This window comes from Centrocercus urophasianus, unplaced genomic scaffold (genome assembly GCF_019232065.1).
Source record: "Centrocercus urophasianus isolate 14NV4802_14NV808 unplaced genomic scaffold, USGS_Curo_1.0 seq_12, whole genome shotgun sequence".
NCBI classification, from domain to species: Eukaryota; Metazoa; Chordata; class Aves; order Galliformes; family Phasianidae; genus Centrocercus; species Centrocercus urophasianus.
This window is the reverse complement of record NW_024884364.1, coordinates 20862720-20890611: the sequence shown is the minus strand read 5'-3', so window position 1 is coordinate 20890611 and position 27892 is coordinate 20862720. Positions and strand designations below refer to the sequence as shown.

Below are 27892 nucleotides of genomic sequence, written 5' to 3'. Positions count from 1 at the left end.
CATATATCCTCATCTATTTTCCCTTTGCCGATATGGAGATTGTAATTAGGCTGTGGTAATAACTTCCAATCTCCTATTTAATCAATATTTTAGCGAAAAGAGATAAGGCCTAATGAGAGCTAGTGGATATGGCAAGAAAGCTGCTGGGTCTTCTTACTGCTGTTTCCATAGAAACTTATGTTTCTCTTAGGGATTGTACCAGACAGGGGCCTATCAGAAATAAAGTACAATGATTATAGGTGTTGCTCCAACTTCATGAGTGCATTAATAATCTAGAATAGCATCAGGACTATGGGTGATTTTGCTTGAGGGCTGGGGGCATTTACATGACATGATTTATTTTCCTTGTTAAATACAAATACAAACAATCCACATGCCTTGCTAAATTCCAGGCTGTTTATCCTGGGGTGAGAGAGACACAGTGCCTTATGGCCTGAGTTTATGTTCTCTTTCAACATGCTTACTGTTTAATACTGCTTGCAAAGCTTGAAATTATAGTGATATAAAAACCATGCAATAGTGGCAGATAAAGATAGCTGTGGACTTTCCATTAATCCTACTCAAACCTCTTCGCCTCTAAACCATACAAGAGTGCTTAAAGAAAGAGTTACCAGCCTGTAGATGACAGGCGTGCATTTGGGATGCAAGGGAAAGAAGAAATAGTAGCCCAAAGTCCTGGAAATGGCTGATATGGAGCAATCAGTTTGAGTGATTGTTCCCTTGAGGTGGTAATTTATCATTCGGCCTTGGTTTCGGATCCCATGATGGTACTGCCTAACCCCCATTTCACACAGACAACGGAGTTCATTTGGATTCTGGCAGAATCACGACTGATGCCTAGTCCCACTTCTGCTGACAAAGTTGATTTGTATATATCCTTAATTAACTGCTCAAGGTCTTTATATCATCAAAGACTACACAATTTTAATTTGAAATAAATTAAAGTCTCCTAAACTGTTTCCTACACACAATGATAGGAAGAAAGTTGTGTAGCATCGTCAATTGCTATTATATCCAGAGTTGTCTCACAGATATTTTAATTTTGTTTGTATGTGTATATGTATGTATATCTTTTTTTTTTTATTCTTCTTCAGTCGACCAGGTTTGTTGAATGCAAGTGACCCCAGTTATCCTTGGCTTGCAGACTCTTGGCCTGCCACAAGTCTGCCAGTTAACAACAGCTCTAGTGGACCCAATGATCTTGCCAATTTCAGTCGTGGAGGTAGGTTTCATTTTATTGTCACCATATAGTATAAAATTGGATTTTTCTTTGTTATCACCTAGATAAAGACTGTGTAATATTTTTGTACTGTTACAGTTCTTCCTATATTTGACTAAAGATTTTATTTACACTTGGCTTTAAATTGTCTATTTTACTGTGTCTCTTTCTGTTTCTTTAAAACATAAAGTTTACCCCACACTGGTAAGACAGGGTCTGAGAATCATTTCAAGAGAAACAGATGGGTTCCCTTTTGCATGGACACGAGCAATCTGTAGAACACTGTAGTCAGGGACAGAGAACATCTGTAAGATCTGAGAGAAACTTGGGGAACCCAGGAAGAATGTTCCTCCCATGTTCCTCCAGCACTGTTGCTGTAACCTTGCCCATCCCCTTCCTGTTGTGGGACTGCTCTCAGTCTCAACCATAGTCAATGAAGAAAGCCTCACAGGTGTTTAGAAATTTCCCTTCTTATTGGAGGAAAGAACACGTGAAACAAACTATTTAGATTTGGGGGCAGTTATTTCCATTTTTAATTGTAGGAGGCTCTTCATGAAAGAAGGCAATAATTTGTAATTATGATGGTAAATCTTTAGAGAGATTATTTTCTTTCAAGCATTTTACTCAAATGGGAATTTCAGGATGAACTATTGTGATTTTAAAATGTCAAAATAATTTTCATATCTCCTTCTTGGTTTCTGTGATGTTATAACAACTTATTCTCTATAGTGGTGTTCAGGGGAAGACTGAAATTAAAAAAAAAAAAAAAAAAAAATTAAAAACCAAACGAGTATATAAGTATTTTTAAGACATGTAAAAATCAATTCAACTTTGTATGTCAAAATACATTAAAATGCAAAGAAAGTATATCAAACTATCAAACTGATAAACTGATAAATGTGAAAAGAACATAATTTTGAGTTGTATCAAAATCTGCCTCTGAAAATAATCTCTCACTTTGGTTATGAATTCCTATGCAAAACTCTATGGTTTGACTGCTTTGATTTCGAATTATATTAAAACATTCAGGGTTTATTTTCCATTTAAGAATGCTTTAAAACTCGTGTCTTACAAAAATATTATAAAGTAAACAAGTGTCTGACAATATTTATAAAATAACTGAATATCTGCCAGCTTCTTTGTTGTGAATTTCTTGAAAATAAAGCTCTTTGGTACTTTTCCATCTTTTAATGAGATCACATAATGCAGAAGAATTATCAGTTTGTATTTGGCTCTGTAAGACTTAATTTGGAAGTATGTTTTAAGACTTTGGGCTTGAGGGTGGGTGAGGTATAGCTTCCAAATTTGTCCAGGAAATACAACAGTTGGAATTTCAGGAGCTTACTTATACCCATGATCTTTTCAGTCCAAATCATACTTTTATTCTGGGGGTTTGGGGCTCACTTAGTCCTATCTATTTCAGCACTTGAGTTTGGATGCTTTCTGCATTAAAGATGGATCAGAAGTCAGATATCTTTTAGTGCAAATTAATGTAGTTGTGTCTAGCATAGATAGAACTTGAGTGTCTTTGGGTTAAAGGTCTGGATTAGTATTAGAGGTCTGTAAGAATTTTGAAAATGGTAAGGTGGCAATGACCTTGGAGCAGAAACTGAGGAAGGCTGTCACAGTATTGTCTTTAAAAATGAAATCTGCATTATATGCTAGATATGCAGTGGAGAGCAAATCTGTGAGTGGTAAGCAGAGGTTAGGTTTGGAATCACAGAAGACCACAAAATAGTATTGAGACAACAGGAAAGATATTCCCTCAGAAAGTATGTTAGAACATTTGAAATTATTGTGAGAGTTAAAAAGAAAAATGGATATTAGAGAGCTTTTGGAATGGTCTAGTGGGAAATGTCCAGTGGGAAACGAATGTCCATCTTCAGTCTGAACTATAGAGTGCTTTTTCTTCTGGGGGGGGGGGGGTAGAGAGGGGATTTTAACAATTTGTATAAATGCTTGAAGGGAGGGAGCCTTGCTATTTTCTGTGGTGTCCAATGCTAGTAGGAGACAGTGACCACAAATACTAACACACAAGTGATTCCACGTAAGCATCAGGAAGCATAATTTTGCAGTACAGGTGACTGAGTGCTGACACAGGTTGCCCAGAGACATTGTGGAGACTCCATTCTTGGAGATCTTCAAAAATCACCTGGACACGGTCCTGGTAATCTGCAGTCTGCTCTGGGTGTTCTTGCTTGCGCAGGGGTTGGATCAGATGAATTCCAGAAGTCCCTTCCAACCTCGACTATCCTATGAATCTGTGATTCACTATGCTTTGATTAAATCAGTTGTGGAAAGATCACGTCTTCATATTGTGGATGAGTTACATGAAAGATAGGAGTGCACTTGACTCTCACATCTCATGCAGTGTTTGCATATAGATGATTTTGTGATTGTATATTGCCCTAAATACATGGGCATACGTGAATTCAACACAATGTATACTTGTAGATAGATAATAATAAACTGGTTTTGAAATATGACTTGTACTATGCATTAATTATAACTTCTTTTGGCGCTTCAAATTTTTCTGCAGATATGTAATATAATTCCTGATTGTTCCCATGTTGTTGTTTCTTGTTTGAAAAAAAATGTACCTCTACAACCAACTTTCTTTATTTTTCTTTCTTTTCAATCTTCCTGTAATCAATTTGCTGAGCACTTGTTGCCATATTGATTGGTAATTGGTACTACATTGTTACTCTGAGACTGCAGATGCTAGACTTCATATTAAAACATTCACATACACGCAGTAGAAAATAATTCTCTGATGTAGGTTTTCAACCTAGGGAAAAAAATAAACAGCAATGGGAGGAAGGAAGCTGTGCTATCATATCTTATTGGCAGAAAAATCCTGAGACATTAAGAGACCAATTGTATTCTATCAGGTTGCACAGCACCTGTGTCTGAAACTGGAATGACTCTAAACCCTTCACTTTTTCTTTTTGAGGTCTAAAATATATAGAAACATCTTTGATACCTGAAATGAGATCTGAACGTCCTCACTATAGGAGTATGCATTATATCAATTACTCTCCGGTTGGAATCCAGTTCTGCCATCAGGCTATATAAAGCAAATGGCATATAAATGATACACTATTCTAACAAGTAGATTCTCCTCTCTTTCATTTTAAACGATCAGTTTCACTATCAGATCATGTAAAAATATGGTCCCTTCTACCTGTAACCTCTCGTCAAAGACTGGAAGGCCCCAATGAGGTCCCTGGAGCCTTCTCTTCTCCAAGCTAAACAAGCCCAACTTCCTCAACCTTTCTTCACAGGAGAGGTGCTCCAGCACTTTGGTCATCTTCATGGCTCTTCTATGCATCCACTCCAACAATTCCATGTCCTTTCTGTACTGGGCCTGGACACAGTGCTCCAGCTGCAGCCTCACAAAGGGGAGGGAGACAATCCTTTCCCTCTTCCTGTTGGCCACCCCTCTTCTAATGCAGCCTAGGATAGAGTTGGCCTTTCAGGCTGCAAGCATACAATGCTGCCCTGTGTCCAGTTTTTCATCCAACATCCCAAGTCCTTCTCAGCAGGGCTGCTCTCAAAGACTATTTCTTCTCCCAGTCTGTATTCATATTTGGGATTGCCTCTACTCAAGTGCAACACTTCGCACTTGGCCTTGTTAAACGTCTTTAGATTCTCACATACCCTCTTTTTGAGTGTATCTGGGTGGCATATCTCCCTACCATTATGTCAACTGCACCACTCAGCTTCAGAATCTAAAAGTATTGTAATCAGTGTTTGAAATACTGACCTCTGTAATAGCGAGAGGGGGTTTATCTGCCAAGCTATGGTTCTCTTTGAGACATCATGCCAGTCGTCATTAGATTCTTCACAATTCAGTAGTCTCAACTTCCAAGTCCAGTATTTCACCAGAAATGTCACTACAGTCTTCAGTAAGGAGAGAGACTGCCAATGTAACTGATTAAACATACAAATTGCAGTATGTGATAGGATTCAAAAGATGTAGAAAAATCAACAGATATTAGGTAAACATTTTGTACTGTATTTCAGGTAAATGTGGTGGAGTATTTGAACAAGTTGTACTCCATTATTAAGAATACTTCCCTGTTTTAAGAGGCTGATCACTGAAATCCCTTCAGAATAACAGGGTTTTTTTGTTTTTTTTTTCACATTTCAGGAACAACTTGTTTTTGTCAGGTTTTTCTTTTGCTGAAAAAGAGAAATATGCTAACTAATGTCGAAAAGAAAATTTGATAAACTGATGCATAAAACTTCTAGAAAGTAAGGTGATGGCCTCAAAAATTACTTTGAGAGCTTTGGCATCCACTTAAGATTTTTGCTACATATTTGCTAGGAATGTTTCCTCTGTGATTTGTAAATTTGTTCCTTTTATCATTTCCCTGAAGCCCAGACGTTGGTTCTGACATAGAATGAACAATTGAAAACATTCTTCAGTAGAGAAATATTCCAAACTTCACTTTTGCAGTTGAAAGTATGGGAAAAAAAGATGGTTTCAGGCAGTGAGACGTGAAGGACAAGTGGTAGGCCTGTCACAGATGCTGATAGGTTGGCAATGGTTGTATATCATCTTCCCTTCGTTGGTTCATGGACTTGTGTCAGCTGAAATGCAAACGTGCAAAATGACACATTTATTTTTCATCTTAAACCTTGATACTTTCAGGCTTCCTGTGCATCAATGATTTGTTTCATTCTCCTTTGCTCACCACAGATGTGTTGCCACCAGTGCCAGGGCAAGGAGATAAAACTGCTACTATGCTTTCTGATGGAGCCATTTACAGCAGCATTGACTTCACGACAAAAACTAGTTACAACAGTTCCAGCCAAATAACGCAAGCTACGCCATATGCCACCACCCAGATACTGCATTCCAACAGCATCCATGAGTTGGCAGTCGATTTACCTGATCCTCAGTGGAAAAGCTCAATTCAGCAAAAAAATGACCTGATGGGATTTGGCTACTCTCTACCAGAACAAGGCAAAGGCAACAATGGTAATTACAGCTCATATTTTCCAGAACTATATACTGTATCATCTATTCATGAATTAGGAAAAAAAAAAAAAAAAAGTAGTATGTGAGATGTTGTTCATATTTACCGGAACTAATACTTATGTATCTTGCATGCATGCTGAACCTCACAGTCACAAAATATACTGTTCTGTGCTTTTAGTGCTGTGATAGTCATCAACCCATCTGCCTTCCATTAGGCTAGGAAAGGTATAAGTTAAATTAAAACTTGCGGCCCCACCACATCTGCTCTTGACTTGCTAACTGCATGTGTTGCATGTGCCTGTGCTGTCAACTAATCACACAATGCCACTGTGACCTTTGCCCTTTAACCCTTAGCCTTGCTTTACATCCCTGACTACCGCGTGGCTGAGGGATTGGCTAATAGATTGCCACACAACCAGTCACAGGATTTCAGCACCACCAGCTCCCACAACAGCTCCGAAAGGAGTGGCAGCCTCTCAGGTTGGTTCCACAGCTATGGGTGGGTGAGGGACGGAGGGGTGTTTGTCAGCAGCTCGCCAGGGAGGCAAACAAACTTCCCAGAGGCACTTTGCAGATAAGTATGAGAGTGCCTGCCCACTGCCAACAAAAGATAACCCATTGGCCTCCACTAAAAAAAATAAATAAAAAAGCATAGAAATGTCTCTTGCAAAACTTACTTGAACATAACTGGAGAATCCTCCCAACCATTGTGCCCAAAACTTGCCAGGACAGTTTGAAACCTTGCCTTGTCATGTTCTTTCCCTGAAAGCACAGTTTATACTGCCGTTACACTGTTCTTCAGTTTATGAGCATAGCCACAACGAACTTCTTGAGGAGGTTAATATTTTTGTTGATTTATTAGTAGGTTCCCCACTCCCATGAGCTGTTTCTGAACATTGTATTTCAATCAGGCAGCTCAGAAATAAAAGTAGGCTCTGCAAGATGACTGAGGCTGCAAAAAGTGCAACAAGTCTACATATAAAGAGAATGCAAATTTTGTATGTGTGCTGCATGTTATATTGGAAACATAACACATTTTTACAGATGAAAATGATTATAGTACATGTGATTGTATTTAAATACACTTTTTACTTGATTTCTTTAATTTTGCTTACTTGTTGCTTTTGTTTCATACAAGGGCTGCTCCAAAAGTTTTGTCTCCTATTTCATTGTGTTGGCCGACAATGTCAGAGGTGGATGTTGGTGGTATGGTAGTAGAGGCTGAACCTTCCCACCAATACTCCATTACATTTTGTTGCCATATGACAGATGGTGGCAGAGAGGCAGTCTGGCAAAATGGCATCTGACATGAGAGTGTCAGCAAAGGTGTGTCACTGAAATCGTCATTGTGGAAAAAATGGCACCCTTTGACATCCTCCAATGTTTTCTGAATGTTTACAGAGAGTAAACAATGGACATGAGCACAGTAAGGTGGAGGATGCTACATTTCAGGAGTTGCTGACAGAAACATGAAAGACAAGCCAATTCCAGACAGCCATGCACAGCTGTCACACTATGAAATGAAGAGTATTTCAATCAGCCCATCCATGTAAATCTGTTAATGGTGGTGACTACATTCAAAAACTGTTTTGTAGCTAAGAATTTTTTCTTGCAAGTAGTGTTATTGTGTATCTGGTATAGTTTCCATGGAAATAAATTGGAGGCATTACTTTCAGAGCAACCAATGTATAATTATGTCTTTTTTTTTTTAAGATGAAAATTGATAAGCCAGAAATTAAAACCTGCTATTATACTTAACCAAAATAGGAGTAAGCTGGCAAGAATTCAATTTCAAGTTCTTACTCTACCTATAGCCTTTTGAATTTCTGCTGCAACATAGAGCAATCATCACAGTAAAAGATCAACTCTAGAAATAGCTTTTTTGTGTCAACTTAAATGACACCTATTTCAAACTGTATGCTTAGATTAGAAGCTATAAACACTAGCCCATAATTCAAATAAACAAATTTATTTGCAAATCTTGTGTCCTCATGGGAAATATTAGCTTACTTGAAAGAGATAGAAAAATAGACTTACAACATTGATGGAAAGGTATGTGAGAGCTGAGTTCATTCAATCCTACGAGAAAGGTTCTTGATCTTTGTATGTAACATGTACTGGCAAGAGGCTTATTGGCACCCGGGACTGCTTGAAAATACAGGATTTGATATGCAGAGGTACGTACGTATGTGTAGAGGTCAATATCACACTTTAGATGTGTTGACAGGTACAACTGCCTTAGAACTTTCTGAGAAAATACAATCAGTGGTTTTCATTACAAAAATGTCAGTTGATCAAAATCTGGACTTCGAAGAAATATTTCAAGTGAAATGTGTCTTGTGTAGTATTTCTTAATTTACAGTAGAATTTTTGATGAAACATGGAGACTTCAGGTAGCCTGTCCTTCTATGGACTCATATGTCCTTCTACGGATCACACATGCTTTGATCACAATTGGATGTCCCGTGGCTCAGATGATTGTTAGAGTATTAGACTTGTCAGTATTTTGCTCTCCCTTGCCCATTTGTTATGCATGTAATACAGACTATGTTTATAATGCATGAGATTTTGAGGAAGACCTTCAAATAATCTGACAATTAGAGCATTACTGTAGTCAGAACACAGCTTTGATTACCTTTTTCTCATTAAGGTGAGCAGGGAACTTACTCTTTCAATTCCTCAGATGGTAGTTCTGTAAGTACATGTAAGTTCTAAAGATTATTCTAAGTCTCTCTCTATCTCCAGTGAATGTCATGAGAAATTTTATCCCACTGTGGAATGGAAAATAGTTCAACACTCAACTGCTTTGTTAGGTAGGGAAATTTTGTGGCTGTACTTTGTGCAGCACATCTACAACCTTAACTTGTTGCTGTGATCATTTCATCAAGTGGTAAATTCTTTTTCCAGAAGCTGAGTCATCTAGAGATGTAAACAATATAATTTAATTTCAGTGTGAGAAGACACTAAAATAACAAGCATCATTGCTATGGGGAAACAAGGCTTCTATATTTCAAACACACATCAAGTACTACATGTATTAGGTACTGGTCCACTAGTCTGGCAGTGGAATAATTCTCTCCGTGGGGATAGGAGAAGAGAATTTTCTGCCTAGCTGTAGAGAGTAGGCTTCTTTCCCTACCAGTAATGACCTTGAACTTTCTTTCGTTTATTTCATATGAGCAGTTCCTCAGCTCTTCTTCACTCTCTCTTATAGCTCTGTTGTATTTGCCCTTTATCTACAAAACCCCTCAAATCCAATTGGATTCATAGTAACATCTCGCACATCCAGCTTTTGTTTTATCAGTCCCCTAAGATTACCAAGATCCTACACTTTAAAATCTCCCTCTCCATATCAGCTAATCTCTAAACGCCCCTCTCCATTTCTCTTCCTTAAATACTCTTAGATACTCTTAGATTAAATGCCCCAGCAACACACATATGCCTGTGCTTTCCTCCCAGAAAAGCACTCCTGCCTTAGCTCTTGTTTGTTCCTAATCCTGCTGACTTTTCCAAAGTTTATCCTTCAAACACTTAAATTCATGTTCTTCTTTTGTATATGCTTCAGCCTCAGCTTTTCCTCACTCCCAGTGTCTCTCAGACGAAAAGACAAGTGACAAGGGCTGAGATCTGTGACAAGTGTTTATCTCATGCTAAAATTGCACCTCTTTCTGAATGTCTCTATATCTAAAGCTAAGACCATGGCAAAGAAGATGGTGCCACAGAGTGCCACCCTGCCTGATAAATCAGTTGTAGCTTTTCTGATTAATTTCTGTCTGGAATTTTTTACATGATTTGCTTTTTGATTGATCCTTATAAAGCAGCATGAGATGGTAGTGGGTAGCTGGATTAGACAGCTCTCTGCAGCTCTCTGCAGCAGGCAAGGCCCAAATGGCTGCTAGCTAGGTACCCCACTAGAAAAGCGTACAACAGACCATTCTTCTGCCCAACAATCCAGAGTTTTAATAAAACAGAAATGGATGGATCTTGAAGCAGTCAAGGTATTTGAAATATTTTTTGTCTCGTTCTTCCTACTAATTAATTCTTGACTAGAAAAAAAGGATCAGGGCAAAATACAAGAAGCAAAACAAATGGGAAGGGAGCTTTTTCTGTAGAATTATTTTCCCACAAATTGAAATGTCTCGTTTGGAAAAGTGGGTATAAAAACAATGGGAAAAGAGAAAAGGGCTTAAGTAAAATGTGTTGCTCCATTCATTTCCTCTAGCTGTTCCATTAGAGCTCTACATCAGTAATAGAACCTGTTGTCCAGAATGGCATAAAGGTAATTGAATCCTGTGAAACAAGTTGTTCTAAAATACTGCAGAAGACTTCCTGATATTTAAAACAATGAAACTTGATAAATTTCTATCAGCAAAATGCAGTTTCTTTTTGTTTTGACTACATATATGTCATTCAAGCTGAAAAAATTAAGCTTAATAACAATATTTTTATTGTGTCCTTAACCTCTGTGTTTTCCATGGAAAGAAACCATGAAAAACAATGTTATAAGCACACATTTCTGTTTCTGACATTTCAAAGAATTTGTAATGGTCTATTATATTTTTATCCATCAGTGAATGCAAGAAATCATAAAGAACGCATGAATAAATCAGAAATGTATTCCTGAGGCAGCAAGATATGTCTTTCCTTGACTGTGCACTACTGTGGTGCAAATATATGCAGTTCACATTTTAAAAAGAAGTGATTTAACTAACTATTCTGAATATTTTTCCATTATTATTTTTAACCTTGTAATAACATTAGGATGCTGGTGCTGATTCTGCTAAGACATAAATGTATCTTCTGTTTTGGGGCATGCCATCTGGAATCAGAATTCTATTTAAAAAAATTTAAAAACCTACCTTTTTCACATTATATCTCAAAAATTTTGTTTTTCTTTTTGGATTTGCAGGTGGCAAAGGAGGGAAAAAGAAGAAAAGCAAAAATACTGCCAAGCCTCAGAAAAACAATGGTTCAAACTGGGCCAGTGTTCCACTCCCACCCCCTCCTGTGCAACCGCTCCCAGGCACAGAGCTGGAACACTACGGGGTAGATCAACAAGAAGCAGGGTAATTTTCTTCTTTTTCTTTTGAAGAAAAGTCTGTGATTTGTGGAGATGAGGCTTCTGATTTGGTTTTTTGTTTTTTGTTTTTTCCAAATGACAACATTATTCTATTTTGTTTTAAAAAAGAAAACACCTTTTCCTATAGACTTATTGAAGGCTATGGAGGAGGACTGTGTGACTAGCTTCTCATGAGAGCGAATGAAGATGGAAATAAAATCAACCTTGTTTCATCATCATGTAGGGTTTCTCTGCTTACTCATGCTGAGACTTTTTCTCACTTCACAGTTAGCCTGATGAATTTTGTTGGGAGCTGCTTGTAGATTATGGGACTTAGTGAGTAAGGATGACATAATATGGACTGTATTTTTTCACTGGTTTGATGTTGCCTGTTTTCTGTTGTCTGATGCAACAGAACAAAAAATACATATAAAATTGTATTGATTTTAAAAGGTCAACCAGTTGGTAGTAATCTTCTCATTGCCATTTAGAAGAAACTTCACAGTTGAGGAAATTTGTAGGTATTTTTTTAATTTAAACTACTCTTGAGACTCTGGAACCTTTCACTTATCTTTGAATATCATAAACTTATTCTCAAGGACAAAAAAAAATCACATAAAAAGCAATAAGAGGAAAGAGACATTTTCTACACGAAGTGCAGCTATGGAATGCTTTCTATGAAGTGAAATTATATGAAATTGCAGATTATCAAACTCTGGAGGAAAATCAGAAAAATAGTTTACTGTGATCAACTCTATTGGTGCCTATGAGAATCACTGCAGTTCCTTCTGGGACAAATCTACCTGCTTAAATATATGGAATAATCAATATTTCCTAATGATGAGGTATATGTTTTAAAAATTGTTTTAATAGTTATACTAAATAAAAATATTTCAAGTGCTATCTCTTTTATAAGTACTTCTATGATGAAAATCAGAAGATTTAAAGGTTAATTTTTGACTTTTAAAACGAGTGGTAGCTAACTGTATGTCAGTGGAGTTCCTTTTAAAATGAAGGCTATATTAGAGATAGAATTCCAAAATAAATATCAAGGAAAATGAGCAAACTTACTGGTTGTAAATATTTTTTGAAATATCAAGAAAAAGAAGTTCATATAAACATTTTTTCTGTATCTGATATAAAAATAAAATAAATTCAAGATGGTTTAGCTGTCTAGTATTTGTAATTATCAGTTTATGTCCTTAAAACATACGTTGAGCCACTTCATTAAAATAATTAAGCTGTAGAAGGTGATCAACTCAGATTTTCTTCAACGACAATGAAATAGCATAAAAATTAAATGGAAACACCATCCAGAGAAATCCCTTGTGACACAGAGCTTCACTTCTCAGTTGCATAAAATATCTGTTATCTTGCCAGAAGAAATTACATTGGTCACCAAGACAACACTTTGTATTTAAGAATAAGGTAATCACCAGTGTTGCAGGTTCCTATCAATTCAGTTTTTTTCTTATCTTTTAAATTACTCTTTTATGTGTTGGTTTGTTTGGGTGGGTTTTTTTTGGTGTATTTTTTTTTTTTTTTAATGGTATCTCATTAAGAGTGATTATAACAAGATCTTCTAATGTGTATTTTACAAGTCAAGGACAAATATAGAACTAAAGATTAGACTTGCAGTGTCAGTATTGAGCTACAGTAATTTGCAAAAAGCTTCACTGAACCCTACCTATTAGTAATGGCCATTCTGTATTCAGGGGGTTGATGTTGTTTCTGTGGATTTCAAAATGCTAAAATGGAATTCATCACAGACTGCATTCCTTATGTTTCCATTATGTTTCCATTAATGTTGTAAAAAATGCCTTTCCTTTTTAATTGTTTAAACTGTTTTGTTTTCCTTTTCTCTGATATATACTATGTATGACAAGTTCACTGTGTTTTAACTTCAGAATTAATTATATGCAAACATACATATATTGAGAATTACATTTGAAAAATGAATTTCTAGTCAGAAAAACTAAAAACTTTAATAAAGTTCTCACAGTGTCATATGAAAAGTGATTATTAAGAACAATAAAACAAGGAATCTGGAATGTAAATACTCATTTTTCTGTGCATCTCTTCCTATGATTCTTGAATTCAAGTGTGAGTTTTGTGGGCATGAGTATCCCAAATAAACTAAACAATTTTGACACCTTATTTTATGTATTAGAAATCAACATTAGTGTCTTTCTGGTTAATAAATTATAGGAAACAATCTACAGTAGCAATGACAGAAAAGCAGTCTTTCAGAAAGAACAGCAGTCGTGTCACTTAAACATAAAAGGAAGGAAAAAACAACTCTTGAATCTCTTTACTGTCTTCTCCCCAGAAGAATCAAGGTTGTTATATTCACGCCTATTTTTCCATAAACTTCAACAAGTATAACAAAAGATGTACATGCAAATCCAAGCAGTCATTGTAAGCAACATGGTAGATTTGGGGATATACTTAATTCCAGTTCAACCTGTGAAGAAAATCTGTTTATTAGTGCTGTTTCCCTAGCAAACTCATTCCTGTGAAATTTTCCCCTTTTTCTTGGCCTTCTAAGACTCTCTGCTTGTTCCTTGCCCTTTCACTTGCACATACTTCACAGTCTTTGAAATTACTGTTTTGTCAGTCAAACATTCCTTTTGTTTTTTAGTTTTTTTTAGAGAAGATGCTTTTGCTTGGTTTTATCTTATACACTTGACAATAAGGAAATGTTTATTTATTATTCTTCATCATCTCTTTGTATTTTTCACCAGTAATATGCATGATCTTAAGCCAACCACAATTATGATTGGTTATTTTTATTTCCTACTACTGATTACAACTTGAAATGGAGCATTAGCTGCTGGTTGTTAGTGTGCATGATAGTAAAATTACTATCCTTAGAAACGTATCTATTGAGAGCATGTATAGATGATAATACATTTTATATAAACAAATTACTTTCTTTTAAGGCCTAGAGAAGGATTTTTTTTTTCCTGCAACAATTTGTGTACTGAAACAGAATTCCTATAGAATGTTCCCTTTATCTATCATTTGTACTTTTTAATTTTGAAGAAGAATCCCTGATATGAAATAAAAGTGAAATAAACTAGCAAAGAGAAAAAGATGAATATAAAATAAATCTGCTAATATTAAAATAAAAATTGTTAGAAACATATTCATTTTTGTCAACTGGACTTAAAATTAATCATCATGAAATTACAACCAGATGTTCCTAGTGAAATTAAGGGGGTTAGATTTAATAAGAAGTACTTGAAGAAGTTGAGTGCATTTTTTTCTGAGTTGTATTTACCCAAGGATCTGAAAAAAAAACACGAATGTGACCAATATTCACTATGCTAGTTCCAGAAGTTTAAATAACTGTATAATTTGTATGAGATGCAGTCACAATGTCTTCCTTTAGGTTTGCTTGCTTTTTCTTTCAGATTTATTTTTGGTAAATTGAATGCTAGAGCTGGTGACTTTTCAGACATTACGTTGTAAAGATACCTGAGATTTTGAATCTCATTGTCCTGAGCTTCAGGCTTAGGATCCTCTCTATTTCAAAAAAAAACCAAAAAAAAACTAGTTGAAAATACTGTACTTGTGCAGAATCTTTTTGCTAAGAAATAGACTGTCAAGCTGAACATTTGGGGATTTGAAACAAGCAGGGTCAAAAGGCTAGTGCCTCCAAAGCTCATTTATGCACTACTGTAAAGTCACTAAGGAGTCTCTTTCAGCCCTGTCCCTTTTAAGGAAGATGCTATTGCACTTAAGCATGAGGTTGAAAGAGAGTAACAGAGTTATTGCACTGCAGATTTTTAACAGCATGAGTTAGGATGGTCTCCTCACCTTCAGGTGTCAATGTCATGAGTGAATATGGCAAGGAAAGACAAGTTAAAGCTATTAATAGACTGTCTCCTAAGGAATTTAATGTACATTAACATTTTCTTTAAACATTCTGTTGTGAGAACAGATAATCATCCAATATCTCCTAATACCTAATGTTAAGACACATCATTCATTTGTCCCTCTGTACACATACATATTTCTGCATATCTGCACATGGTTACATCTAAATATAAATTTAAAATGATACCAGCTTTAATTACAAGCTACATCTTCCACAGGCTTTCAGCTCTTTCAGTCAGATATTTAGCTGTCCTGAATCTGTAATTTTAAGTATGGCCTACTTTTGAAAAATGGAAAAGGCATTTAGTTAATTTTAGAAATCTTCGTTTTTGCTTAAAGCAAATCTTCTGTTCGTAATATGAGTTATGAAACTTCTCTGTCTCAGTGTTCTCAGCCGTTTTGAAACCCAGCTCCTCACATGAGAAAACTGTCAGTGATTCATTTTTCTCAGGTAAATTGATAATTCCTACAAAACAAGGAACCTTAAAGGAGTATTTTTAAATTACTTCAAGAAATTAATCTCAATGTGTTGTTTGCAGTATTGAGACCAAAAGTGTACACTGTCTGAAGACCTTGAAGTTGAAAAGTGACTTAGATGATGCTTGGGAATGGCCTTCAGGGTATGAGATGATTTGACAGTGAAGGAGCTGTGAGAGCTTTTGGTTGTCTACTTGTTTTTTCAAAAGAGCTGTCTATCCTGAGATATTTGGGAATACACTGGGAGTTAAGAAGACACTCAAGGGATTGCAGACTGGCTGGACGTGCAGAAGATGGGAAGAACAGATAGCGTTGAGATTTGAGTTCTGTTAGCAGAAGTGTGCTCAGCAGAAGATGTGTTTGGATTAGAGCATTGCTCTGGAGAAGCAGTGCTTAAGCTATAGGAACAGGCAGTAGGACCTATGTGTTTTGGTTAGTGATGATGTCTCTAAGGGACAGGGTCCTAGAATGGTACTATAATACAACCTCTAACTGAAAGGTCCATGATGAAGCCAAGGACAGGAAAGGATTGAATATCTGGCAAAGCTTACATAAGAATATAAAACATCTGTTTCTAATCCTGATCAGATATAGCTTCATCTCTTAACCCCCAGATGAAAGATCAAAAATAGAACCAGATAAATGTAATGCCTGTTAGAACATATATATATATATATGAGGAGAGATTAATTTGGTGTGGAAGAGTATTGGTGGTTGTTAACCTTTTAATGTACTTTGAAGAGCTGTATTGGAAGTATTCAGAAATTTAGCACTGTCTAGGTAAGTCCCTGAAAAGTCTGGTTAGGATGTGGGGTGCTGTCAGAGCTGTCAACTTGTGCATTAAGTGTATCTTATTGTTGGCACAGCTGCATAGTATATGCCTAAGGCAAGTGCTGCATAAATGTATTACACATCATGGTAGATACATATATACTATGTAGAAAGACAGAGTGAGGAAACTGTGTGGAAAGTGTTTCTTTTAATAGAGGCTACAAACTAAAAACAAATAGTAAATTTGCAGACAAATAAAGGGGGAGGTGGATGCGAGGAAGCGCATAAGTACAGATCATTGTGATCTTCCAGTACTTGAAAGGAGCTTACATGTAAGAGGGAGACTTACTTTTTATGCAGGTAGATAGTGATAGGATAAGGAGGAGGTGGATTTAAACTAAAAGGAGAGGTTTAGGTTAGATATTGAGTGAAGAACTTCACTCAAGAGAGTGGTAAGGCACTGGCACAGACTGCCCAGAGAAGATGTGGATGTCCCATCCCTGGAAGTGTTCAAGGCCAAGCTTGGTGGATTATTGAGCAGCTTGATCTGCTGGGTGGCTACCCTGCCCACAGTATGGTGTTGGAACTGGATGGTCTTTGAGGTCCCTTCCAACGCAAGCCATTCTGTGATTGTGTGATCCAGACTTTCTTCTGGATACCAGTCACTACCTATAAAGCTCACCCTGTCTTTTAAGAATGCTCCTATTTTCATGTCTAGGTCAATCTTCAATACATTCTCCTAGGTTAATGATTGAGAAGGTGAGTTAATTTTTGTAGCTGATTGTGGAAGAATGTTATCACCATCATAAATGTGATTATGGATCTGTGATTATTTTTGTTGCACATCTTACTCAAGTTGCTTAGCAGTTGTGGGAAAAATTAAACAGAATCACTAAGGAGAACTGAAGCAAGTATGACCTTATTTTCAATAAAAGTTATTAATTAATTAATTCATTCATTCAATAAAATTCACTGTGTGTGAGGAATCAAACTGCAGTAAAAACCTTGTATACCTGCTGCTGCACTTCAGAGCTCAGATTTGACATATGCTAAGTTTACTTGGTTTTTATTTTAGATATGACAGTGATGGTTGGTGTCCACCCTTGCCTGTTCAGACCTACCTCCATCAGGGCATGGAGGATGAGCTTGAAGAAGACGATGATCGTGTTCCCACACCTCCTGTGCGAGGAGTAGCTTCATCACCTGCGATCTCCTTTGGGCAACAATCAACTGCAACACTCACGCCTTCTCCACGAGAGGAGATGCAGCCAATGCTTCAAGCCCACCTTGATGAATTAACCAGGGCCTACCAGTTTGATATAGCAAAGCAGACATGGTAAATGTTTGAAGGGGAAACTTGCAGTCTGGGAAATGAAAGCACAGTATTAATCTATTCCTGAGTGATACAAATATCAATTCTGTTTAACATTTTGCTAATGTTTACAAAACTATAAAATGAACAGGAAATAGCAAAACTGTATCTGTAGTGCAAAGGCCATAAACATTGAAATATGCTTTTTAAATCATAATACTTGACTAAAAAGACAAAAAAAATGATATTCTTCTGGAGTTTTGCTTATACTGAATAGTTATCACCCACCTACTCACAAATTGTATGCCATTTACAATGTTCTCAGGCTAGCAGAAGACATGATTTTTACAGAATTTTCAAAAATAATGAATGACTAAAGCTCTGATTAAAAATAATGTTAATTACTTGAAATAGCAGTGTAGCAGCTTTTACTCTTTATCACATGAGAATGATGCATTTGTATATCTGGCTGTATTTTGAAACACCGGGAAAATTTCTGATACGTAGGGAAAACCCAGAAAAGACTTGAAGGAGGTTAGAATTTACAGAGTGTATCTTGCGTTTCAGAGTGCTTTATGCCTATTTAAGAGAAGAGCAAGCAAATACCACAGTAACATTTCCCCTGTAAAACAAACAGAAGCAATCTCTTTGGGGACTGTAAGGGGAACTTGTCATCTGCACCAGAAGGGGATGCAGTGAAGGTCAGTTGCCTTCTGGATGTTCCCTAAGAGGCAGCTGTCCTTTAGAAACGTTTTTATCCAGACAAAGCTTGAGACTCTCAGAGGACAGAAGTGAAGCTAGTTATCGAGTGGCACGCTGCCAGAAGGGAAGCAGCTTTCCATACTGTTAAATAAAGTCGCAAAGTTATTCAGCTTGAGCTACCATAAATAGACCAGGTAGGTAGGAAGGCCATGCCAAATCAAGGCCAGCTGTTTTCCCTGGACTCTGTCGAAGCCTGAAGGCTTCTCTGCAATCTACACTCCATCAGCAGGGCACTTTGGGACAGCCTACTGTGGGACAGACCCAAATCCCAGGCAGCAGCTAAACTAGGCCAGCTAAAGGTGGCTGGCTTCCCAGATACATGTCCTATATGCACAGGCAATGCTGCTGCATTTTGCAGCTGTTACACTTTCTACACCCTGCAAAGTGCAGGCACCAGACTGGTAGCGGGTAACGAGACAGGGTGCAGTGGCAGAGCCTCTAGCAGCTGACAGGAAATGTCATCTGCAAAAATGAAAACTGATCAGGGACTTTCGTAACAGGGATAGTAATATACAGATTTTTTACTTTGGAATATACTTAGGAATATGGAGATTTTAACATCACTCTTCTGTTAAGGACATAGTAATTGCACATGGAACTCTGAAAAATAATACTGTTAAAAACCTGTATTTTCATTCTAGGTTATTACTGCAGGTTTAGGGGTATATATTGAGAGGTGCAAATACAGGTGGTTTGTGATTGGTTGGCTGGGGATGCACCATGCTGCCAAAGGGTGTAGCAAAGGCTGTTCAAAGTCAGGGGAAAATCCTCCACTGCCTGAAGTGGGAAGGAAGATTTCTTTGTTTTTCTTTCTCAAGTTTAGTCTATCCAGTATAGAAAGAAAAAACAAGATGAGACCTATCAGATTACTGTAGGAGTAACTGAAGAGATATTTAGAGACCAGCCAATTAGGAATTTAAAAGCACATTACTAGATTACTAGAAAAGTATGTAATCATTATGGCCTCGATCCAGCAAATCACTTAAGTATATGCTTAACTACAAGTACATGAGATATTGACTTCAATTGTTCTATCACATGCTTAACATTAAGCATATACTTAAGTATTTTGCTTGATGGGGAGCTAATCACGCTGTTTATTGAGGATGTTAGATCACAGTGCCCTTTAGCACAGTGTTTTGAATACTGCATAGCCAAGACTCTGGTGTCCAGATAGAAAAATACTCAAGAGCTGTTAATCAGAAAGAGGTTGTATATTAGAAACACAGTCTCTGCTCTGCAAATAAGCTTCAGATTAAGCAACAATTTAAAGCCTACACACAAAGGTGGAAAGAGATTCCAGTTTAACACTTACTATGACATTCTCTGATGCAATAGAGTAACATTATGAGAAAAAAAAAAAGAACGACTGTTTGAATAAGGAGAATTACCGTACTTATGAAATGTAGGCAATAAAACAGCAGCAGAAGCTCAGTGAAAATGTATGAGAGCTAGGTAGCCAAACAGGTGACATTTGCAATTTTCTCTGTTATGCTGGTGTCCTAGCATAAGACCAGCGGAGTCCTGGATCCCGTCCAGAATTCTGTCAATTGATATCAGGTCATAGCACCTCATGAACAGATATCCAACGGCTCTCACGTGGCTGAAATAGCAAATTCAAGCCCCATTCTCACACTTATGCCAAGGCCAGTCATGTCTGGGTCCCCCAGCACAGCTTGCTGTGTACCTCTAGCGCTGTAGAAAGTGCTGCAATGAAAGCTGATGGTTGTTTTCCTCTGAGAGAACCATATAAGTGAAACTCCAAACCCAGTGCTTGGCTTTGGTTGTGTAATTATTCTGTGGATGTTTTTTTTAACTTTATTTTTCCTTTTTTTTTTTTTAATTGCATGCAGTAATCATGCATTCCCTAATACTGCTGCAATTAAGTCAGTTAAACTACTATAAGTAAAGTGAAACCTCCTTTTTGATAATGGACTCATTGGACTTGAAAATTTCTTCTGTCCTATAGGCCATTTCCTTCTCTTCAGTGTGAGTTTTACGACAGAACATTGAGTCTATTCAGGCAGAGGTGTGAAATTTAATTTTGGCTCAAATGCCTGATTTGCAAAGTGAAATGTAAGGTTAGACATTCATATAATGGGTTGGGATTTGGAATTGTGCTTTTCCATGGACTTCCTACCCAGTTCCATGTACATCAGTTCCTCACCTATTAAAGGACAATCTCAGCCTTTCCTGTTTTATAGGAGGGGTAGTAGTAATATTGAAAAGTGTGCAGATACTCTGCTATGGTGAATAACTGAACTGATTTTTCTTGAATTTGAGCTAACAAGCATGTTTTGTAAATCTGTTTCAGGCTTATCGAGAGGCTTATCTTCTACTGACCACAAAGTACAAACTCTCATCCATTCTGTTGCCCTTTTCCTGTCTGTTTGCATAGGCACATCCAAAGCAATACACAACCTCCTCAGGCACCAGTTCCACCCCTCGGATATGTATCTGGAAACCTTATTTCAGACTTGGAAACAGATGTTCCAGACGATGATGAGGATGATATCGAAGAAGAAACTCTAGAAATCAATAGGCCACTGAGAGGTCTAGAGCATACTCCAGGCTCCAGTATGGACAATTTAGACAGCTCTGTGACAGGTAACCAAACACAGTAAACACTAACACCAGCTTGTTCCTCACAGGAAAATACATCACCAAACAAACACTTTTAAAGTGAAAATTTATTCCACTCTATTTCTGTAACATTTAAAATGCGTTAATATTGAATGCTAAGTTAAAGAAGGATTTGAAAATACTTTGTGTTGCTGCAAAATGATAAGAAAATTCATGAATTTTAAAAAGCTTTAAAGAGTCAAAAGAAAACTCAATTATATCCTAGCTTTCATGAAAAGTTCACTCTACTGGAGAAGCAAACCAGTTACATAAAAAGGAGAGGGAAGACCTCAGCTTTGGAATATATGTTTCATACATCAGGAGCAGCATAAAAATGTTATCTTAAATAATTTTCAGATATTTTGCTGGGTAAATGCTTTCACAGATGAACATGAAGAAATTAGAAGACTTCAAAATAAGCATAGTTAGTTAGATCAGCACAACATCTAGTTGTAGTGTAATATAACATTTATGTTGGAAAAAAAAGTGTATTTTGAGCCTACTTTGTGTTGAAGAATTTAGTAATTGTTCCCTTTCAGTTGAGGTATTTAATTATTCTGATACATCTTTGCTTTTCGCCCTTTGCATACATTGGAAAGTTACAACAGGAATCATCAAAGGGGACCTAGAGAAGTATGATAAACTAATGTACAGAATCTGAATAAATAAAATTGCTGTTGATGAAGTACAGGCAGTGAAATATATGCTTTTTTTTTTTTTTTTAAATGGAGACTTTATATGGACACATTGAACTTTTTAAGGTAACTCCAAATTCCCCTTAGGAATGGGCTTGGACTTAGGAGTCTCCCAAGGCTGGACTTGGGCTTCTATATGATGTACTGTATACATAATGTTCAGGTTTATTGCAGATCCAGATGTGCCCATAGTTCCTGACAGCTGGTGGGTGCCTCTTCAGTCTTGGAGCTCTATGGAAGAACACTAGCTTGTTAATTGCACCTGCAAAGAGACTGGCTTACTAAGGCATTACTAAAACAGCACAGCTTATTTTCTTCTCCTTGTTGTGAACTTTGGAAATTTCAAGGGTTCTGTATCCTTATTTAAACATTATTATTCTGAAAACACTGCAGGAATATGACAGTAATGGAGCACCAATACTTATAATTTCCTTTCTTTTCCCTTGTTGAATTAAATAGTGTGTTGCTTTATCCCACTTTTCAGACTTTTAGCTCACCCTAGGGCCAGACTGCTTGCCAATCTAATTAAGACTTAAGAATTGTAGCTCTACTGCTGTGATTTGAAACTCAGGTCCAACTGAAGACTGTAGAGTTAAAGTTTAAATCCCTGAATCCAGAAGGTTAACTTATTAGCACATGAGTATGTTAAGTCACTTTGCTTGAATTTCTAGTGTAATCTCCTTCAGGCTATAATTCTGCATATTTTTGCATATCTTGCTAATGGCTCAGAACTGTTTCCATTAGGAATGCAGTAAGGGCTTTACATCAGTAAAACGGAAATAACTAAAGAAATAAACAAATAGGTTGCCATATATTTTCCATTTGATATGTATTAAGATGTCAATGCTGATATAACTGTTAATCAGGAAATTAGTGTTTTGCACATCTACATTTTCCCCTAATATTTTGGACTAACCTACCTCATGCAAAGTAAGGATTAGCTGTATTTCTGTTCTGATTCAAAGACTTCTGTGCCCATTGTAGTTTATGCTTTTACAAATAAGAATCAAGCTTTTTCTTCCTAGTTGTAAGAGTAGTTCGGTTATTGGGGTATAAAAAAACTGATGGGTTTTTTTTTTTTTTTTTTGGAAGAAATTGAACAGAACCTGGTAATGTAGGCTGGGAATGCATGCAAAGAGATCAAATTCACACCCACTTGTTCCCACCATCACCATGATCTTGGTTCATCTAACTGAAAATTAAGGTTTTCCTTTTGTTTTCTTTTCTTTGCTTGTTTAATTCCTATCTGGATCTGTTCCTCGATCTGGTTCACTGCATGGCAGTGTGTTTGCTAGTACTGCAGGAGGAGACCGTGCAGCCGGAAAGGAAGCAAAATGACAGGCTACCCCAATAGCTTACAGCCAACACTTAGATTGACATAAAACATTTATGAAACTATAACCTTGCAAAAATACATCCAGTGTATTCTAAATGATCTATAAAATTGCAAACTCTTGGAATAAAAAAAAAACTACTTCTGTTTTTCTTAGTTACTATGTGGGCAAAACCTCAATTGTCTGAGTTGGGCTTGCTTTTTTATTAGGAGATGGAAGGAAATTGCTTATTTTATTTAGGGGAGTTGTTTCAAAGGAAAATTTTAATTTTGTGCATCTGTTTCTGCTAACCTATCCAGGTTGCATTTGCTAGTGTTAAGAGGGCATAAAAGAAATTGCATCCATTGTTTCTAAGCTGTTTCTCTTTCTTTAACTTGATTGCTTTTAGAATACTGTTGAAGAACTAAATTGTTTTTTCTTCAACTGAGAAAATAAAAGCTGCTTCTTACAGGGCTTTTGATGATTTAAACCAGCATCTTCCTAGGAATTGACATAGTTTGTTTTTACTTTAAACATTAAAAATCTGAGAGAAATGAGAACAGCTAACCTTAAAGAAGCCGTTTTTGTATACATTTTTAAGCATATCCTGTGAGTTCAGTGTCTGTATGAAAACTAAGTTGGCATTCCTTGATCCAGACTTGCCCAGAATAGAGTTGACAGAGTTACTGTAGGGTGAGCAGGATATTAGCATGCCTCAGTGATGGCTTGAAGGTACCCACTCCTGGAGTGCAATGGTACTTTGTTTTTCACAGCTGAGCTGAGTTTTTCATCCAATACCAAAAGGATTCTCAGTGGGGAAATGCTGGCACTGGGTGAACTAAGCTCAAACTGCTAAATTTCACTACAAACATAGCGTAGCTCCTATAAAGTGTTTAAAAATCAAGTTGTCTTCCAAGCTCTTGAGTTTTAGTTACAGCTAACTGAAGATTCAGACAGGGATTTAATCTACACTATTAAGGTTTTCTCTTTGCAGGTGGCAGAGACATAATGTTGACAGGTATAACAGAATGAAAAGCAAGGAGGAATGCACAGTATCTTAACATTTTCCAGATATTGCAAAGCAAACTCAAGGAGGTTTGACTGTTTGTGGGTCAAAATAAGAAAGTAAAGCCCACATTTTGATTTGTTCCCAGCATGGTTTGCTAGGGTGCTAAGTTCCTGATTCTGATTTAAAGAAACAAGCAAACACAAAACCAGACAAAACCAAACAACAAGCAAACTAACAAAACCCTGAAGAGCAGCTGCAAAATTTCTACTGACTTTTAATACACAGTAACTTACTGAGGGGAGAGAGAAACCCATTGACTAACATGGACATTAGAACAGGCTTTTTTCCTACTTCACTGATAGAAGCAGGGTGATATTCTTGTGAAGAGTACCAGTGCATATGTATAACAAAACTGTTTTGTTTTCTTTTTAATAAAATTATGTAGATTTGAAATTATTAAGATTGCCATAGGATGTATAACTTAGCAAGGAAGAAAATCTCTTACTTGATGTGTTTCAGTCTTGATTAAAAGAATTAGTGATCACTGGATGGTAAAAGTTGTTCATTCATTGCATCTGAGCACAAATGGAATAATTCTTGAAAATTGCACAAAATCATTTTGGTGAGCCACATTTTATCAAGGCAGAGTTCAATATTTGTATTGATTTTGATAGGAATGCCTATTGCAGAAGATTCTATTTTATAAGCAGGCAGTTAGACAGATTGCATTTAATAGGAAGAATGTGTTTCATGGATTAAATATGTACACAGAAAATAGGAAACTGGTAGTTTTTGTATCTCATAAAAATGGTAATGCAACAATTAGCAGGGTCATATTATAAAGCACAGACTCTGCTCTAGCTTAATGGATCTAGGGATATGCATTCATCAGCAAGGATGGATTTAGCATAAAACGACATGTAAATGAATTGATGACTGATCATAAATTAATTTTAGTGTTGAAGAAGTAATAGAGACACAGCAAGATGCCACTTTATCATAGTATTTTATTGCATTGAGCAACTACTTAATGTTCTGGGTGCATTTCTTTTCTAACAGCTTGAATAAATTTGAGATTTTTGTTGTGTTTTTCAGCAATATGGAAACCAAAAAATCTTGAAAGATTGAAAATGTAAACATAGATAAATTTGGTTAAGTGGCATAAATTCATTTTTCATTACATGGTTATGAAAAGCATTAATTATGCTTGGACTTCTGAAGTGTCAGATACGTATATATGTTTTGACTCCACTTACTCAGAGTTTAACACCACTTCCCCCTTTCTCTCTCAAAGAAGTGTTTATTTCAGGTGTATATGGTTAATATTTGGGGCATCTCTGAGGAAGTATGCTGTAAAGTATAAGCTCAAGTCAATTTTTTGAAGTATGATCTTATTTATATTCTGCATTCAGCACCTTCCATTATTCTTTTTTGTCTAATGACACAATAACTGTTGCTCCCTTTTATTTAATCACTTCCATTAAAATTAGTGGTCATTCTTTCTTTATAATTATGACCTAAAGGAGATGAATGCCTTCTTCTTGTACATGGGCTGGAAGATTTCAGCATCAGCTCCTGAGGACTTCATCCACATCTGACAAACCTGAGCAGCCTGGTCATGTTCCACCAGAATGCCTGCCGAGGAGGAGGCATGCAATGTTAGCATGTGCTCTGTGCTTTTAAGAAAGAAAGCGTAGAAGCACACACATACAAGTCCCAGTGACATCAGTTATCATCTTTAAGCATGTAGATTTTTGTGCATGCAGAGAAGTACTATGTGGAATTTTCAAAAATGTTAGGTTTGCTATGAGCAGATCTTGTTTCACAAGCATTAGACTTTTTGTTACCTTAAGTAGAGCAAGGTTACACCGTCCAAAGAAAAAGTAGTGTTTTAATTGTAGGCAAAATGCCACTAAAAGCTGTAGCATGCAGCCTACAAGGAGCTGGCACCTCTATTCCCTTCACCTTTCCCTGAGAGCAAGAAGCTTTCTGTTTGCATTAGCACCAAGAGATATTTTATGGAGCAAGAAAACAGAGTTCAACATTTCACAGAGTTGATTTTGTTCCACATAAAGCATTTACTGCTGCTGTCAGCAAGAGTAAAATTTACAGTTGCCAAAAAGCGTAAAAACTCAAATGCATTCTTGGAGAACACACAGTGAGCTGCATGTGAAGGAGACACTAAAAGCCTATTTCATTCCATCTGAAAATGCACAGTTGATCTGAAAGAGACGTCAGCTTCTCTTATGCTGCCTTTACTCAGAGAAAAACAAAACTGTGCCTGATTGGGGAAATCAAGAGGCTGGTAGATGCCATTAGGGAAGGCTTCCCCTTGCACATAATATGAAGGCAGTTGCATAGAGGTATGAGGGGTCTGGCCTGGGCTGAAGCAGGCTTGTGTCCATTGAGCCACGTCTGTGCTTCTGGAGGACAAAGACAGAGTGCTGCTGAGGAAAAAAAGAACAAATAGGGAAACTTAATAGCTCAGGAACCAGTGGAAAAAATGTGAAGATTTCATGGTTAGCTTGCTGACTTGAGCAGTTTTGAAGAGCTTTTCTTCAGCTTACAGTCCACTAACCAGAAGTAACATCATTGTTTGCTTTAATTGTTGGCTCTGTTGAAGTCCTCCTCCAGTACAGCTCATGTCTGTGCAAGGACTGAGCTGCTGTGTTCAACAGCACGGGCAGGGCACCTGTTCCTAGCTTAGCTGGTGTTTGCTGTCCTTGAGAGGTCAGGAGGTCAGGAACAGATCCCTGAAGGGTTGCTTGAAAAACTGGGAGTCTGATGGCAGTGCTTCACTGATCATTAAGATCATTAATAGGTAGGTGTTGTTAAGAAAATCTGGCATGGCTATGTGTGTGTAGAGAGGTAAGTGTATAAACACTCACTGGAGAGAGCGTTAGAAACTTGTGCAGATTTTTAGTCTATTGCACTTTTCAAAAGTGGATTTTTTTAAAAACTAGATTAAATCCTTCTAAGAGCAGATGGAATATAGCAACTGCTCCTAGATACACCCCAAAAGTATTCCATCCAAACAATCATGTTTATAACATGCTGTGTAACTTGTAAGTGGTTAGCATAGCAACGTAAGCAAATGAAAATTCAAACTTAATGTCATTGAAAATACCCATTGTTTTTTCTACAGATACAGAAAACATATGTATGCTCATACATATCCTATTCAGTATATATTTTCACGTATCTACAGAGTAGAATGTATAAAATACTTGGGCCATGGAACTAACAAAATACATCATACATTTTCAGCACCTGAATATCTTCCTTTGATATCTGTGAATCTAGTTATATTTTTATGTTTCAGCTTCTGCTTACATATTTTGCAGAATGTGTTGATAAGCAATTGTTTGAAAATGTTCTCAGCTATAGCATTTCATTTTCTTACATCTTCATGAAGTGTTTTATCTCTAGTATCTCTTTTCATACATCAGCAAATAACTGTTGCTAAGACTTTGCTCCTCATTCTCTCTGATGTTCCATCACACTTTGATTGTTAGTTCAGTTTGTTCCTCTTCTCAAGGAAATTCAGCTTCAGCCTTCCCTTGCTGCTGTCTAGACTTTCCTACATCTGTCTGCATCAGGTCAAGTCTGTTTGGAAAATAACAATTCTGTGTGTGCTCTTGGCAAGCAGAATCTAACTCTGTCACTCTCTGTTGCACTTAACACACTTTCTGCCTGTCAGACCTCCATAGACCTCTTCAGTTTCTTTTTTTTTTTGTATCTTAGGAGTGCATAGAGTTATTATAGCCTGCCACTTTGCTGACAT

General features: G+C 36.8%; 1 protein-coding gene across 2 annotated transcripts in view; it reads left to right on the top strand.

The window, feature by feature from the left end:
- Nucleotides 1-27892, top strand: part of ROBO2 (roundabout guidance receptor 2) — a 400096-nt gene that overhangs the window by 350904 nt on the left and 21300 nt on the right. For both annotated transcript variants that reach the window (XM_042810549.1, XM_042810548.1), the window contains exons 19-23: nt 1095-1222; nt 5925-6206; nt 11116-11272; nt 17471-17731; nt 20868-21076. In XM_042810549.1, coding sequence (XP_042666483.1) covers nt 1095-1222; nt 5925-6206; nt 11116-11272; nt 17471-17731; nt 20868-21076 — 1037 coding nt within the window. The remainder of the gene's footprint in view (nt 1-1094; nt 1223-5924; nt 6207-11115; nt 11273-17470; nt 17732-20867; nt 21077-27892) is intronic.